This window comes from Rhyacophila brunnea, unplaced genomic scaffold (assembly GCF_057557595.1).
Source record: "Rhyacophila brunnea isolate RB1 unplaced genomic scaffold, BYU_Rbru_1.0 scaffold_20, whole genome shotgun sequence".
NCBI lineage: Eukaryota > Metazoa > Arthropoda > Insecta > Trichoptera > Rhyacophilidae > Rhyacophila > Rhyacophila brunnea.
The window spans coordinates 6,832,669-6,845,327 of NW_028232860.1; the positions used below are offsets into that span (position 1 = coordinate 6,832,669).

A 12,659-nucleotide genomic window follows, 5' to 3' on the forward strand; every position below is an offset into this window, starting at 1 on the left:
TTAGGCAGGGCTTAATGAATTATTAGAAAAAAACTGAAAGGAAAAAGGACTTAACTCACACAAAAATAAATTTTACAGGTGGCACTAAAACGTTTAATCATTAATCGGTCAAAGTTAAAATATACAATAAACGAATAAACGTAAACATTATTAAGTGCACAAAGATAGGTAATTGTTTTGGTGTTTTATTTTCCCAATCTGATATTAATTAAGATAATTAAAGAAAACCCAATAAAAATGATGGTTAAGTCTTTTTTCCCACTTCACTTTCTTCTTCTTTTTTTTTTAATTATAAGCTAAATTTAAATTATAATTCGGCATTTGCAGCTTACTTCCTTTGGATACAGCGTGTATTTAGTCGTGTTCAATATTATTATCCAATAGAACCTGTTTTGGAAAAAAAACTGATGGTTAACTCCTTTTTCCTTTCTAGAATTGATATAATATATCATGTAATTTGTTTTGTTAATTTATTCAACAAAAACAAATAATTAGTATGACTGAAAAGTGTGCAATAATTTGTCGGATCGCCCATAGCATAGGTACCTAAACTATTATGGTTTGGTTTAGGCAGGGTTTCATTGAATTTTAAAAACTAACCGCCACCATCCGCAATTGTATTCTTATTTCAATGAAAACAAATAAGTATGACTGACAAAGTTCAATGTGCACTATTTATGTCAGATCTTAACAGCCTACCTCCACCCTTCGTGGGGGGGGGGGGGGGCATGGGTTACATATTATCAAAAGTTTCAATAACATGTTATGAAGTTATCGAATTAAGGTTTTTTTAATAGATTGAAGTACTTACATTCTATTATCTAAGAATTATACACACCATTATTTGGTAGACAAGATTTTACATAAGTATTTTGATTGTTTTTGCACTGTGCATTCATATTGGAATTAAGAATGAAAATTGTCGAAAGTATCATCTGCATGGCAGTGTAGTTAATTAAGAAAAGCTAGAGTTAATGATGTATTACCTTATCTACACAAAAACACTTAGTTACAAATATTCGCCACAACATTTTTTGAACCAGAATTATATATTTTGACACCGAGTTGGACATCAAAGTGGGACAGTCATTTACGAAACTTTACAGGAGCCTCGCGAATATGGGTGTAAAAAAAATCAGCTCACTGGTTGAAAACAAAATGTATTAATTAACATAAAAGGTTTAACAGGACTGTATTTTTTATCGGGTTCGCAATGTCTAGTTTACTTCCGTTGCCCTTAGATGTCACGTCCTTGGTGACCAGATAATGAATGCCACGTGTAGATATGCGAATTATAGGTAGGTATTTACCTAATTTAAAATTTATCCAAATATTTTTGCTGGTCACTCGCGAGTTTTGGAAGTTGTCAGGTGTATTTTAAAATGTATCTGAAACCGTAGACTCACAATATTATATATTGAAGGATTGAAGCAGAGGTGGCATTTAAATTAGATTTGGATGACATAATTACTGACTTCGCAACGAAAAAGGCCAGGAAAGTTTTATCTATGCCTAAAAAATAGATACACGGAAAAAACAGTGTATGTTTACTAAAAAAGGCATCTATTATGTTATTATACTCATACATATAAGTATAAAAGAGATATGCTAATAAAATGTATGGACTTTGTCCAACAGCTAACAGAAACTGGTATTTTTTTTTTAAATGTTTACTTGAAATCTGTTCAGTATTGAAACTGATCTCAGTTTTAGCGGTAAATTCTTTGGTTTGTAGGCAATTGTAAATTGTAATAATATTTATCTAGTAATGTCTACTGTAATTGATAATCCTTTATTCAGAAAATATGCATTTTATGCGGCTGTTTTGGTCGCCAAAACATTGGCAATGGCTCCACTTACCAGCAGACATCGTTTAGAGAAAAATGTAGGTAAATATTTTGTTCAAATTTATAAAAAAAAAATATGTACGATCTTGGAGTCATGGTGCAATCCACAGAGGCATAGAGTATCATAGCATAATAATTATATTATTATAATAAATGTAGTTATGCTATAACACCCAGGCACTAACTTCGATCCAGCAGTCGAAATGGAAAATTTTACAAACTGGAGCGCTGGACAATTTTTTGAAAATATTAACGTATTATAAGATTTTTTAGACCTATCTCAAACAGTCAAATGAAATAACAGTCTTTAAACTTGTGACATGGGAATGTTGTCAATGTCGCAGGCAAAAAACGGAGTTTACGACAGAGCGTTGGAGCGGACCCTTTTTTTAGTTGCTCCGCTCCGGGACCTAATACTGGCTCCAGCTCCGCTCCGGGTAAAAAGTTTTAATAAGTATACACAGAAATGTTTAAATTAAAAAAAAAATATTTTGAAAACAAGGCTTGTTCCTCCGTCATTTTCATTATTAATTTAACCAAACAAAATATCTGCGATCTTATTAACGTGGTGTGTCCAAAGTATCAAAAAAGTGAGGTTTTTTATCACTCGGCAATTTTGCTGTGATTCAAATAATTCCAGTGTTGCAAAGTGTCAAATTATATAATATTTTCATTGGATATTAGGACGAAAATTCAATATTAATAAAATAAACATCCGGAGCAGTGGAGCACTACAAATTTACGGTGCTCCGGCTCCGGGTAAAACCACATTGTTCCACTGCTCCGCTCCAATGCACTGGTTTGACACGTCATAATATATAAATCTTATTATTTTTTACCTATTCGATCAGTTCTGTATTAAACTTAAATCGAGTTTTATTACTTATGATTCGCGAACCCGAATGCAATATTTAATTAGGCGAAGCGATAATTTCCGGAATTTCACAAACCGCAGCTGCGTTATGGTGCGTTCCGGTACATTTCGAGCGCTGCTTCGATCGCCGTAAGATAAAAATAAATTAAAACTTTTGTTTATTGCATTCAGAAATACAAAATATTTAAGTAAATGGTATATTACTTCTTCTTAGTCTTCGTCAGGACCTGAGGATCGTGACCCGGGTAATTTGGCTGTTGAATAGCCTTCTCTACGGTTTGGCTCCACTCTCGGCATTCTACGACACGCAAGACCTGTGGTCACTGGAAAACTCATGGCACTCATAAATTTGTGACTATCTGAGGCATCCAATGTTATTCTTTAATCGTCCGATGCAGCATGTCTACGAGACAAGACAGCGCAGACGATAAAAACGGACACTAATGATCCAAACATTCGACAACTACTTGTGGATGCGATAGTTCGCAATAACTAGTAGGTGAACACCCTTAATAATAATACGCGTGTTTATCGCTAGAGTCAACGTGTGGAGTTTCTGGGTACCTATGGGGAATGTAGGTATCTGTAAAAGTGCAGAGGTTTCCAGTTGAAGTTATAAGTATTAAATGAGGGAAATGTGAAAGTCAGTGACACTTGTTAGATTTTGTTAACCATCCCTTACCGCCGCCTTAAAAATCACTAAAAATATATTATGGATATTTTATGGACCCCCAACAAAACAATTTTTCTGTCTACCTTTGAGATCCCCGGGGTTCCAGCGGCTAGCTCAGGTGTTCATCGAACCCCGGATTCACAAAAAAGAAATTCAAACGGTTGGAGTGTAAATAAAACACGGTCTTTCGTGCTCGTAACGTGGTCTTCTTATATTTTACATTTTTAGTTTTACAAATTACATTTGGGATTTTTACAGTTGTAGTCGTCAGGTCCGTACCTATCGGAAAGGGGACGCTTACTAACATCCTTTTTTTCTTTCTTTTTAAATTCCTCGTACCGACGCCATCCAGCAAAAAGGACTCTCGTGATTGGCCAAATTTTATCGCGTGATCTTTGATTCGGCGAATCACGAGCCTGACCCTGGCGCCGGCGCGCGAGGATTTCACGCACAATGCGCGGCAAAATTTATTATATTTAAATCCTTATATTTAGTCTTAAAATTATCTCTTTCATCCATCATCATTTTTACTTTTTAAATTAAAAAGAAATACTTACGTGGTTGAGCAAGGAATCAGATTATATGTTTTATGAAGCCGTTTCTAGAGGTCAGGGTTACGTTTCGACTTAAGCTACTAAATGATTATTTTACACCGGGAGAAGCCCGCCTGTAACAGGGGTGTATCATTCGCCCCATCTGGATTAAAGTCGAAAGGTACGCCCTGATCTCATCGGCCACCCATCCAATTCCTTGTTCATCCGTTAAGTACATGGCATGATAAACAGTTTATAAAAGAATTCAACTACAATCTAACTATTCTAACATAAAACTCTATACTTTAGCTCTATTTTTATTATTTTCTATATTTATTTTGGATTATTATTTTCAGCTCAAAGCAATGCTTTCGCGATACTTTTGAATAGGTCAGAGTTTGATTTAATTTCAGTGTAGTACATTTATTTTGTGTTACTTTGTTTTAATTAGGTTTTCTTGTTATTTTATTCGTTTTTATTAGTCAGCGGAGGGGTCGCGAAGCTGCAGTCTTTGACTCTCGCGCTTTCCAATCTTTCTTTTGTATTCCTAGGGGCTACATTTGTAGACGTTTGGCCCTCGTTCGGAATTATTATTTCGTGTTACGTTTTTCTTCTTCTGGTGCAATAGGAGCGTACCTCGTTTGGCGTCGTCTGCCTTTGCAACCAGGGCGTGGTAGTGGCGTTACTATTGAGCCAGGCTCGTTCCGAGCAGCGGATATCTTCCTGTGGAAAGTTTTCCACTGATCTGCTGGTCTCTGGAGTATCACCTCATAGATGGACAGGTACTGTGTCTCCATCTGTTCCTATTACTGCGGGCAAGGCATCGTATAGCGGTACAACGGCCAGGCTCGTTGACGGCGGCACGGCTTTCTCACAGGTACTAGGATGGATTTTCACAATAAGTATCCTTTTCTCTTTCCTTTTTTTTATAGATGGTTACACTTCGGAGGTACCTCTTGTTGTTTCACGATATCTTTCAGGCGTCACGTCCCTAGTCTCTCCATGAACCTGCGCGAGAAAGGAGAGTGCGCACTCTCCACACCATCAAGCTTTGGTATCATGAATTTTCGGCTACGCTGCCTTTGGATGCGCTTACTTCGAGAGGTGGCTCCCTTTGTGCTTCCAAATTGTCTTCATCTGTATTTATTCTTTCTCTTTCTTTAGTAATTTATTCGTTCATTAGACTTCCTGTACTTTAAATTTATTCGAGTTTACTTTATTAATTACTCCTACCCCATACATTAAATAGCTACTAATTTTATATAAAATCTTCCCATTGTACTTATGGTACTTACTATCACTTTTAATATTTTACCCTAATACCCATAATTATTTTGCAACATTGTATTGACTGTATAAATCACATTGATATTAAAAATTGAAATATTCCACCCTCTCATTATATTTATTTCTGAATCAGTACACTTAAAACTGTGTAATTGACTTTATTTTTAGTGAAACCCATTTTATTAAAAAAAAAAAAATTGTTGTTTCGTTTTACGCGCCCGACATCCTATTCCAAAGGCGCGCCGCGCCGATTTACGGTGCCTCTCACGTTTTATTATTTTTTTTTTTTTTTTATTATTGAAACCCCGTTGAGAAATTTACGGCTTATTGACTCATTTTTTTTTTTTTTTATCACAAGCATACAATCTCTACTTTCATCCTTTTATACCTAATTTTAACTTATTATTAAAATTTAACATAACAACTAACACTTTGTCGAGTGACGCCTTATTATTCCCGTTCCGTTTTCGCTGTGTTAAATTTACGATTGGTAATTTGTAAAGAAATAATAGGGACGGTAGTGTACTATTTTCCTCGTTTCTCTTTGGATTCAAATTATTAACACGGCGTAACTTTGAAACAGGTTTCGCGCTACTGTAGAATATCGTCTTTCCCGTTTATAAAATTGTTTGCGATTTTCAATGTTAATGTTTTCGAATTCATTCATATTTACTTTATTTGAACGGAAAGAATTGGCGTCACTTTGCGGAGCGTTATTTTTAAAACTAGAATGTACATTTTTCTTACTAACGAACTTAAGATTATAGGGCTCAGAAAGTGGGTCCTTAATTAACTTTTTATCCGTAATTAGAAGAATTTCCGGATATTTACGATTATTATCTTCACTTTTAACTACACTGTTTACACTGAAACTTCCAACAGCAACTCGGCGTTCACCCTTGACTAGAGGGTTGGCGACTGGTCCTGCTTCATCTCCTCGTGGTCGAGCCTGCGCCCGTACAGCTTCTTCGATTCATCTCAGCTTGCGCGCCTTCTCAGCCCTCTTGTGAGGCTCCCTAGCCTCGCGTTTCCTTTTTCTCTCCTCACCGAACATCCCGTGGTCGACTAGGGTACACATGTTAGTGATACCCTAGGAAAATCGGCATTTTGCTCGCCGTTTTTCGTCGTGAGTGGGCCGTGGCCTCTACGAGCCCTCCTCGCTGGATACCGTCGATGATGCGTCTGGTCTCCATAGGTGGGATTTGTGCAGCCATTCGTCGTACTGGAGACGCGCTGGTGCTACGGTCTCCAGCACGACGCTAGGCGCGGTCAGCTCCGTATGTGGACTGTCTTCGAACACCAGAGGGCCCTCCCGGTTTGATGTTGGAGACAGCACTTCTTCTTCGATAAGGGTTACGTCGGAGTCCGCTTTTTAGTTAACCATTTCTTGGTTGTTCCGGCTCCTGGATCGTAAACTTTTATTTAGCGTTCGCGGGCGTAAATTTTATTTCGCGGGTTCGGAAGAATCCATGCGATTCTTCGAGCTTCACGTTGCCAAGGGCGCCATTGAGATCCCCGGGGTTCCAGCGGCTAGCTCAGGTGTTCATCGAACCCCGGATTCACAAAAAAGAAATTCAAACGGTTGGAGTGTAAATAAAACACGGTCTTTCGTGCTCGTAACGTGGTCTTCTTATATTTTACATTTTTAGTTTTACAAATTACATTTGGGATTTTTACAGTTGTAGTCGTCAGGTCCGTACCTATCGGAAAGGGGACGCTTACTAACATCCTTTTTTTCTTTCTTTTTAAATTCCTCGTACCGACGCCATCCAGCAAAAAGGACTCTCGTGATTGGCCAAATTTTATCGCGTGATCTTTGATTCGGCGAATCACGAGCCTGACCCTGGCGCCGGCGCGCGAGGATTTCACGCACAATGCGCGGCAAAATTTATTATATTTAAATCCTTATATTAAGTCTTAAAATTATCTCTTTCATCCATCATCATTTTTACTTTTTAAATTAAAAAGAAATACTTACGTGGTTGAGCAAGGAATCAGATTAGATGTTTTATGAAGCCGTTTCTAGAGGTCAGGGTTACGTTTCGACTTAAGCTACTAAATGATTATTTTACACCGGGAGAAGCCCGCCTGTAACAGGGGTGTATCACCTTCTTACAAAATCTTCATGTTAGCATTACAGTAATAAATCTGTGCTGCGGTGACTTTTTATACTTTTCCACTTTTTAACCTTTCTACGATCGCACCCATTAATAATTATTTGCTACTAGCAAATGCTGTGGTTAAAATATTATTGACAGATTACAGAGGATTTATTCATTTAAAATTAAGCCTTTTCTAATGCTTCTAGATATTTTCAAACAGTGAAGATGCAACATATTTTGGAAACAAAAAAGGCACTCTGAAATTTGATGACGTCGACATTGAACGTGTTAGAAGGTAATGTATAAAATGATTATTAAATTATAACAAAAAAGAGTGCACGTTGACTGTTCAATGCAATATGACAGAGGTAGACAATAAAAACTTTAAAAAAAGTATAAGCGAGATGTAAAATAATATCGTTTTTATTTTAAAATTTAGTTCAATAATAATTGTCATAGTTGCTACTTTGAAGGAAACTACAAAAAATCTTGTACACACTTTCCTCCTTAAATTCGGCTATCCTTGTACAATGTACATATCTCACGTCGCCGGACAAAACTTCTCATACAGTATAATATATGTCAGATATTGACTACTGTCATACTTTCTTGCAGATATGTATAATGCGTTACTACTCTTTTCCAGGGCACACCGAAATGACCTAGAGAACATACCCGTCTTCCTTTTCATCAGCGCCCTCTTCGCGACCACCTCTCCGTCGCATTTCTTCTTCAACCTCTTGATGATGAGTTTTACCCTGGCGAGGATCGCTCACTCGTTTGTGTATGCTGTCAAAATTGTCCCACAGCCAGCCAGGGTAGCGACATGGACCATTGGATATGCAATCACTTGGTTCATGGCGGCAAGAGTTGCGTTCAATTATTTGTTTTGATTTTGTAATGGAAATTACTATCTTTCCAATAATATATTGAATAATACACCATTCACATTTTGAGTTAATTACCTGAGATATAAGATGACTTTAGTGAAAAAATCAGCTGTTTTGGTGGAGGCAAATTGAAACTATTTCTTTTCAACGGACTCTGTATTTACTATAAACCATGTGATCGATTAATATAAAAATAAAACCAAATTATCTGCATAATTAAAATGCATGGACTATTATTTTATTTGCATATAATATCTTGATATAGTGGTAGATTAGCAAGTAACAGGGATTCTTGGAGCCGCTGCGTGTTGAGGTGTATATATGTACTGGATATGTAGGAATAAGATAATTTGTTATGCCGTAACAAATTAGCTGCCAATATATTTTATTATTTAAAAAAAAAAAAACGCAAAAGATGATAGAATTTTTGTTTTGCCTTTACTTAAAACTGTGTTTTTTAATTATTTCGAGAGATATAAATCCTCATAAACCTATTCACAGAATTTTATCACAATCTTATTTATTGCAAATAAATGTGTGTAGTTAATTCATTGAGTTGTCACCTCCGAAAGGGGGGGGGGGGTGTAGGATGAGCGCTGGACCCCCCCTGATGATGTAAGGTCACGGTGATCGTCTGCTGGCTTCTTCTTTCGGGGACATGCTTATTGATTGCCAACGCGGAATTACAGGCAAAAACAGGACATTTATTTGTCAGAATACATTTACAGTAAATTTACAGCGTGGGTCTCATATTTCAGACCTTTTCTAGGTACATGCTTTGAAAAGGGGGCTGTGAATTTCTTGGAATTATTATTACTGCATTTCTTAGCTTGGCAGGTACATAATATTTTGAAATATCTAACCAAAATGAACACAGACATATTCTTATAAATAAAATCTTAATATATATAATTTTGAACTAAATACATTAGACATTGAATAGCTTGGAATGAATGAATTTATAGGTATTTAATTATTATTATGCATGACTTTAATATAAGTAGGTAAGTGCTTTTAGGATGCTCTTTTTTTACGCTAGGTCAATGTTTTTTTTTTATGCTAGGGACGAATTTAATGGCAAGCAGTGGCGATTTTCTCATGAGAGCGGTGGAGCGGTGAACACCCACCCACCCACTCAATTTATGCGAAAATATTTTTTTTTTAAATAAGTATTTCATTTATATTTGATTTATTAAAAGTGTTCTGATCTATTAATTACCGTGGTCATTAATTCATATACAAAAACAAATTCCAATATGTGTTTTTAACCGGCTATTTTAAAGACTTGTTCATTTGAGCGATATACCGTGTCGCTCGTCTGTCGGAAAGCGCCCGGAAATCTTATATCGATTAATGCTTTTGCAATGAGCAAAAAACCAATATGTACATATTTTTTCATCGTGAAATGTCGTCTACGCGAGCGACGGTTCAAGTCGCTCACGTCCGAATGCCTACTTCGAAGAACGTCGGGAATATTCGGTCTTAAAACCATACAGCCCGTATTACACAACAATTATTGTTTGACAATTTTTATTCAATATTGTTATAAAAATAAATTCGTTTCACAGTACGTATATTAAATTTCCGCACATGTTGACAATATTTCTCAAATTTAAGCGAAGTACAATTTAAAAATAAACTTCAAGTTTTTTTCAGTTTGACAACTAAATTCACAATGTTTATCAATTATGATATCTCTCCAAACTAGCTCTGTGGGGTTTTAACATGCGTGGTAGGGTGGAAATCGTAAAATATCACGGCTAAATGCTTTAATAATGTTAATTTTGATGAGTTACTGCTTTCAAGAGCCACATTAAATCAGGTCACCTATTTTCTTAATATGTTATTGAAGTAAGTCATTCCTTAATATGTTGCTTCTCATAAGCGGAAGTTCTATTTTTTATTCGAATTGAATGATAAATGGCATTACTGATGGTAATATTCTCAATAATTGTCCATTCAATAAAATAAAACATTTGCTAACACGAAGACGAGATTGTCACGCGTTGTCTCGCAGTCGATCTGCTCATGTTTGCATGAATCCGCCCAATGATGATTCAGGCCTCATGGCCTTGGATCCTCTGAGGATGCCGTGGTTTAGGCGGTAACAGAGTCTATATGAGAATATAATCTTTAAGCCTATCTGGTAAATTAGAAAATCTTAATTGTTCGTTATCATAAAATATATGGAAAAACAACTTCGAATAAGGTTTTTTAGTGCACCTCTAATCCAACAGATGTTATACACAAAAGGCAGACACTCACACCAATCCATCACCATCTATATAAAAATTGAAAGTATATCATTTCTGTATTAATAGACAAAAATTTAATAGAGAATCAAACGAGGAAACCATAATTAACATTTTTTTTATTTTTGTTTTATTATGCAATGTTTTTGAGGAAGTGTAATCACTTTTATTGATAACCTTTGCAGAGATTTTAAGAAAAGATTTTAATATTTGACTGTGCCGAGTGCTTGGTTTGTGTTTTCGCAAATACTTAATGCAAAATTTCAGATGAATATTTTTGTCTATATAATTTTTTCAAGATGCGTAGATATCAATTTTTTTCCCAATCAATAATGAAACAACACGCAATGATATGTGCTCTTCTGAATGTTATTAGTCCACCATTTTGTATTTGTAATAAATAAAAAGAATTTCAAGTTATACACATTTATATTTTTTAAAATTTAAAACTAATATTAATATAAAAAAAATATTAAAACTATGAATTAGTCAAAAATCTTTACGAAGAAAAATTGAAAACTTAATAAACTAAATTTTAATAATAAATAAGAACATAAAAATATATGTTATAATAAGATGGGGACGTAAACAAAATTCTTATTTTTCATAGATTGTAGGTTTATCTTTGACTTAAAAAAAAAATCTTTTTAATGTTTTCAGATACATATTTTTATTAATTAATACAGTTGAAATTGTAAATTATCAAAAAAAATGTCTCAAATTGAAAGTTTCGTATTTTTCCGCTAAGTGCCTATTTAAAAAGGGCTCAGTAAAGGCTTCACCTTAATATACGGCCATATATTTCCAATAAAACATTTCACGGTGAAGTGTGATACGGCGAACTGCATACGTACAATTTTCCGGACATGAATTTCTTTATCAAAAAGTATTGACGACTTATGGGCAACTGTCAAAATCTGGCAAAGGAAACTTACTTTTATAAAATGTTTGTGTGAGGATTGTGCGGGGGTTGAAGACATGTGTGAGGACACATTTTGGTAGGTGTGCGCGCGCACACCTTACAGGGAACATTGCTTATGGGTACTTCTATTACTAAATGAAACAAATGAATAGATAATATATATTTTAATTAATATCAAAATATGACCAACAAGATCTTTATAATAACATAATAATAATATTATGTATATAAATTGTCAACTTGCTGTAAGAAGTCATCAACTAGTAACAAATTGATAAAATTACAATAATTTATTTCTGTGTGGCATAATAATTGTTTAATATGAGATATCGACTGCTTAATCTACAAACCGGCCAACTCCATTTGGGCAAATTGTTCAGGGAAAGAGAAAAAACATTATAATTTAACTATCGAGCGGAATTTAACAATTCAAAAAAAAATATTTTTTTTACAAATAAGCTGCAGTATGAATTAATACACTATTATTTCAGCTTCCCTTATATATAAAGAAAATTTATATAAAAAGCGGAGTTGTTCCATTGGAAATTTAGCACCTGCAGTTGGCTGTTTTGTATGGAGAACGATAAAAGTATTTATTTATAGGTTTAGGATTTTGAAGTTTTGTCTGAACAAAGAAAACACGCTTCATAACAAAATGCCATCAAAATCCCATTTTTCGTCAAAAGTGCAATTGGATGGTTTGCAGAAAAAGCAGTCAATGTGTAATTACAAATTGAGTCAACATTCAACACTTATGAGTGACCGCCGCTGAGAATAATAAAAAGGAAACTAATTACTTAGTTTTAACCAAAATGTTACTTAGATGGCTTCTTACAGCAATTTATATAATATGTATAATAAAATATCTGAAATGAAAAACTGAAGCTTAATATGTTGTATTTAATTAGAAAAATATTCATAAAAATAATTGCTCTTTATAGATTCAATAAAATAGACAAACTAATTATAAAAAAATAGTGTATTTAACCGTTTACTAAATGATGATTCAGTCCTTTTTAAAACTAAATAAAACTTAACGTATTTTGGTACTGTTGTCAGTCTTATTGTATTGAAGGTATTAATGATATGTTTTTAAGGTCTCTATGTAATATATTAAAATTTATCATTAAACCTCTAAAAAATTTAGAAGACGGAATGTTAAAACGAACAAAACAACTTTTATTAAAATATCAATAACAACCAATACAATAGTAGTGCAACGATAAAGTCAAAATGTTGTTAGTACTTCTAGTTATGTATTTGTATAAGTAATTATTTT

The 12,659-nt window shown here is 34.5% G+C and overlaps 1 protein-coding gene across 1 annotated transcript; it reads left to right on the plus strand.

Moving 5' to 3' along the window:
* The first annotated feature begins 1,672 nt into the window (after window positions 1-1,672).
* Window positions 1,673-8,425, plus strand: LOC147071129 (microsomal glutathione S-transferase 1-like). Its single transcript, XM_085948100.1, has 3 exons — window positions 1,673-1,885; window positions 7,523-7,611; window positions 7,963-8,425. The coding sequence occupies exons 1-3, from the start codon at window positions 1,769-1,771 to the stop codon at window positions 8,207-8,209; spliced, it is 453 nt and encodes a 150-aa protein (XP_085804226.1). The 5' UTR covers window positions 1,673-1,768; the 3' UTR covers window positions 8,210-8,425.
* The last annotated feature ends 4,234 nt before the right edge of the window (window positions 8,426-12,659 follow it).

Bases quoted from the DNA above. Each gene is read 5' to 3' on its own strand.
- LOC147071129 (XM_085948100.1), top strand. From the start codon at position 1,769: ATGTCTACTGTAATTGATAATCCTTTATTCAGAAAATATGCATTTTAT. The intron at 1,886-7,522 runs GTAGGTAAATAT...TAATGCTTCTAG, and splicing joins GACATCGTTTAGAGAAAAAT to ATATTTTCAAACAGTGAAGA. The intron at 7,612-7,962 runs GTAATGTATAAA...ACTCTTTTCCAG, and splicing joins GACATTGAACGTGTTAGAAG to GGCACACCGAAATGACCTAG.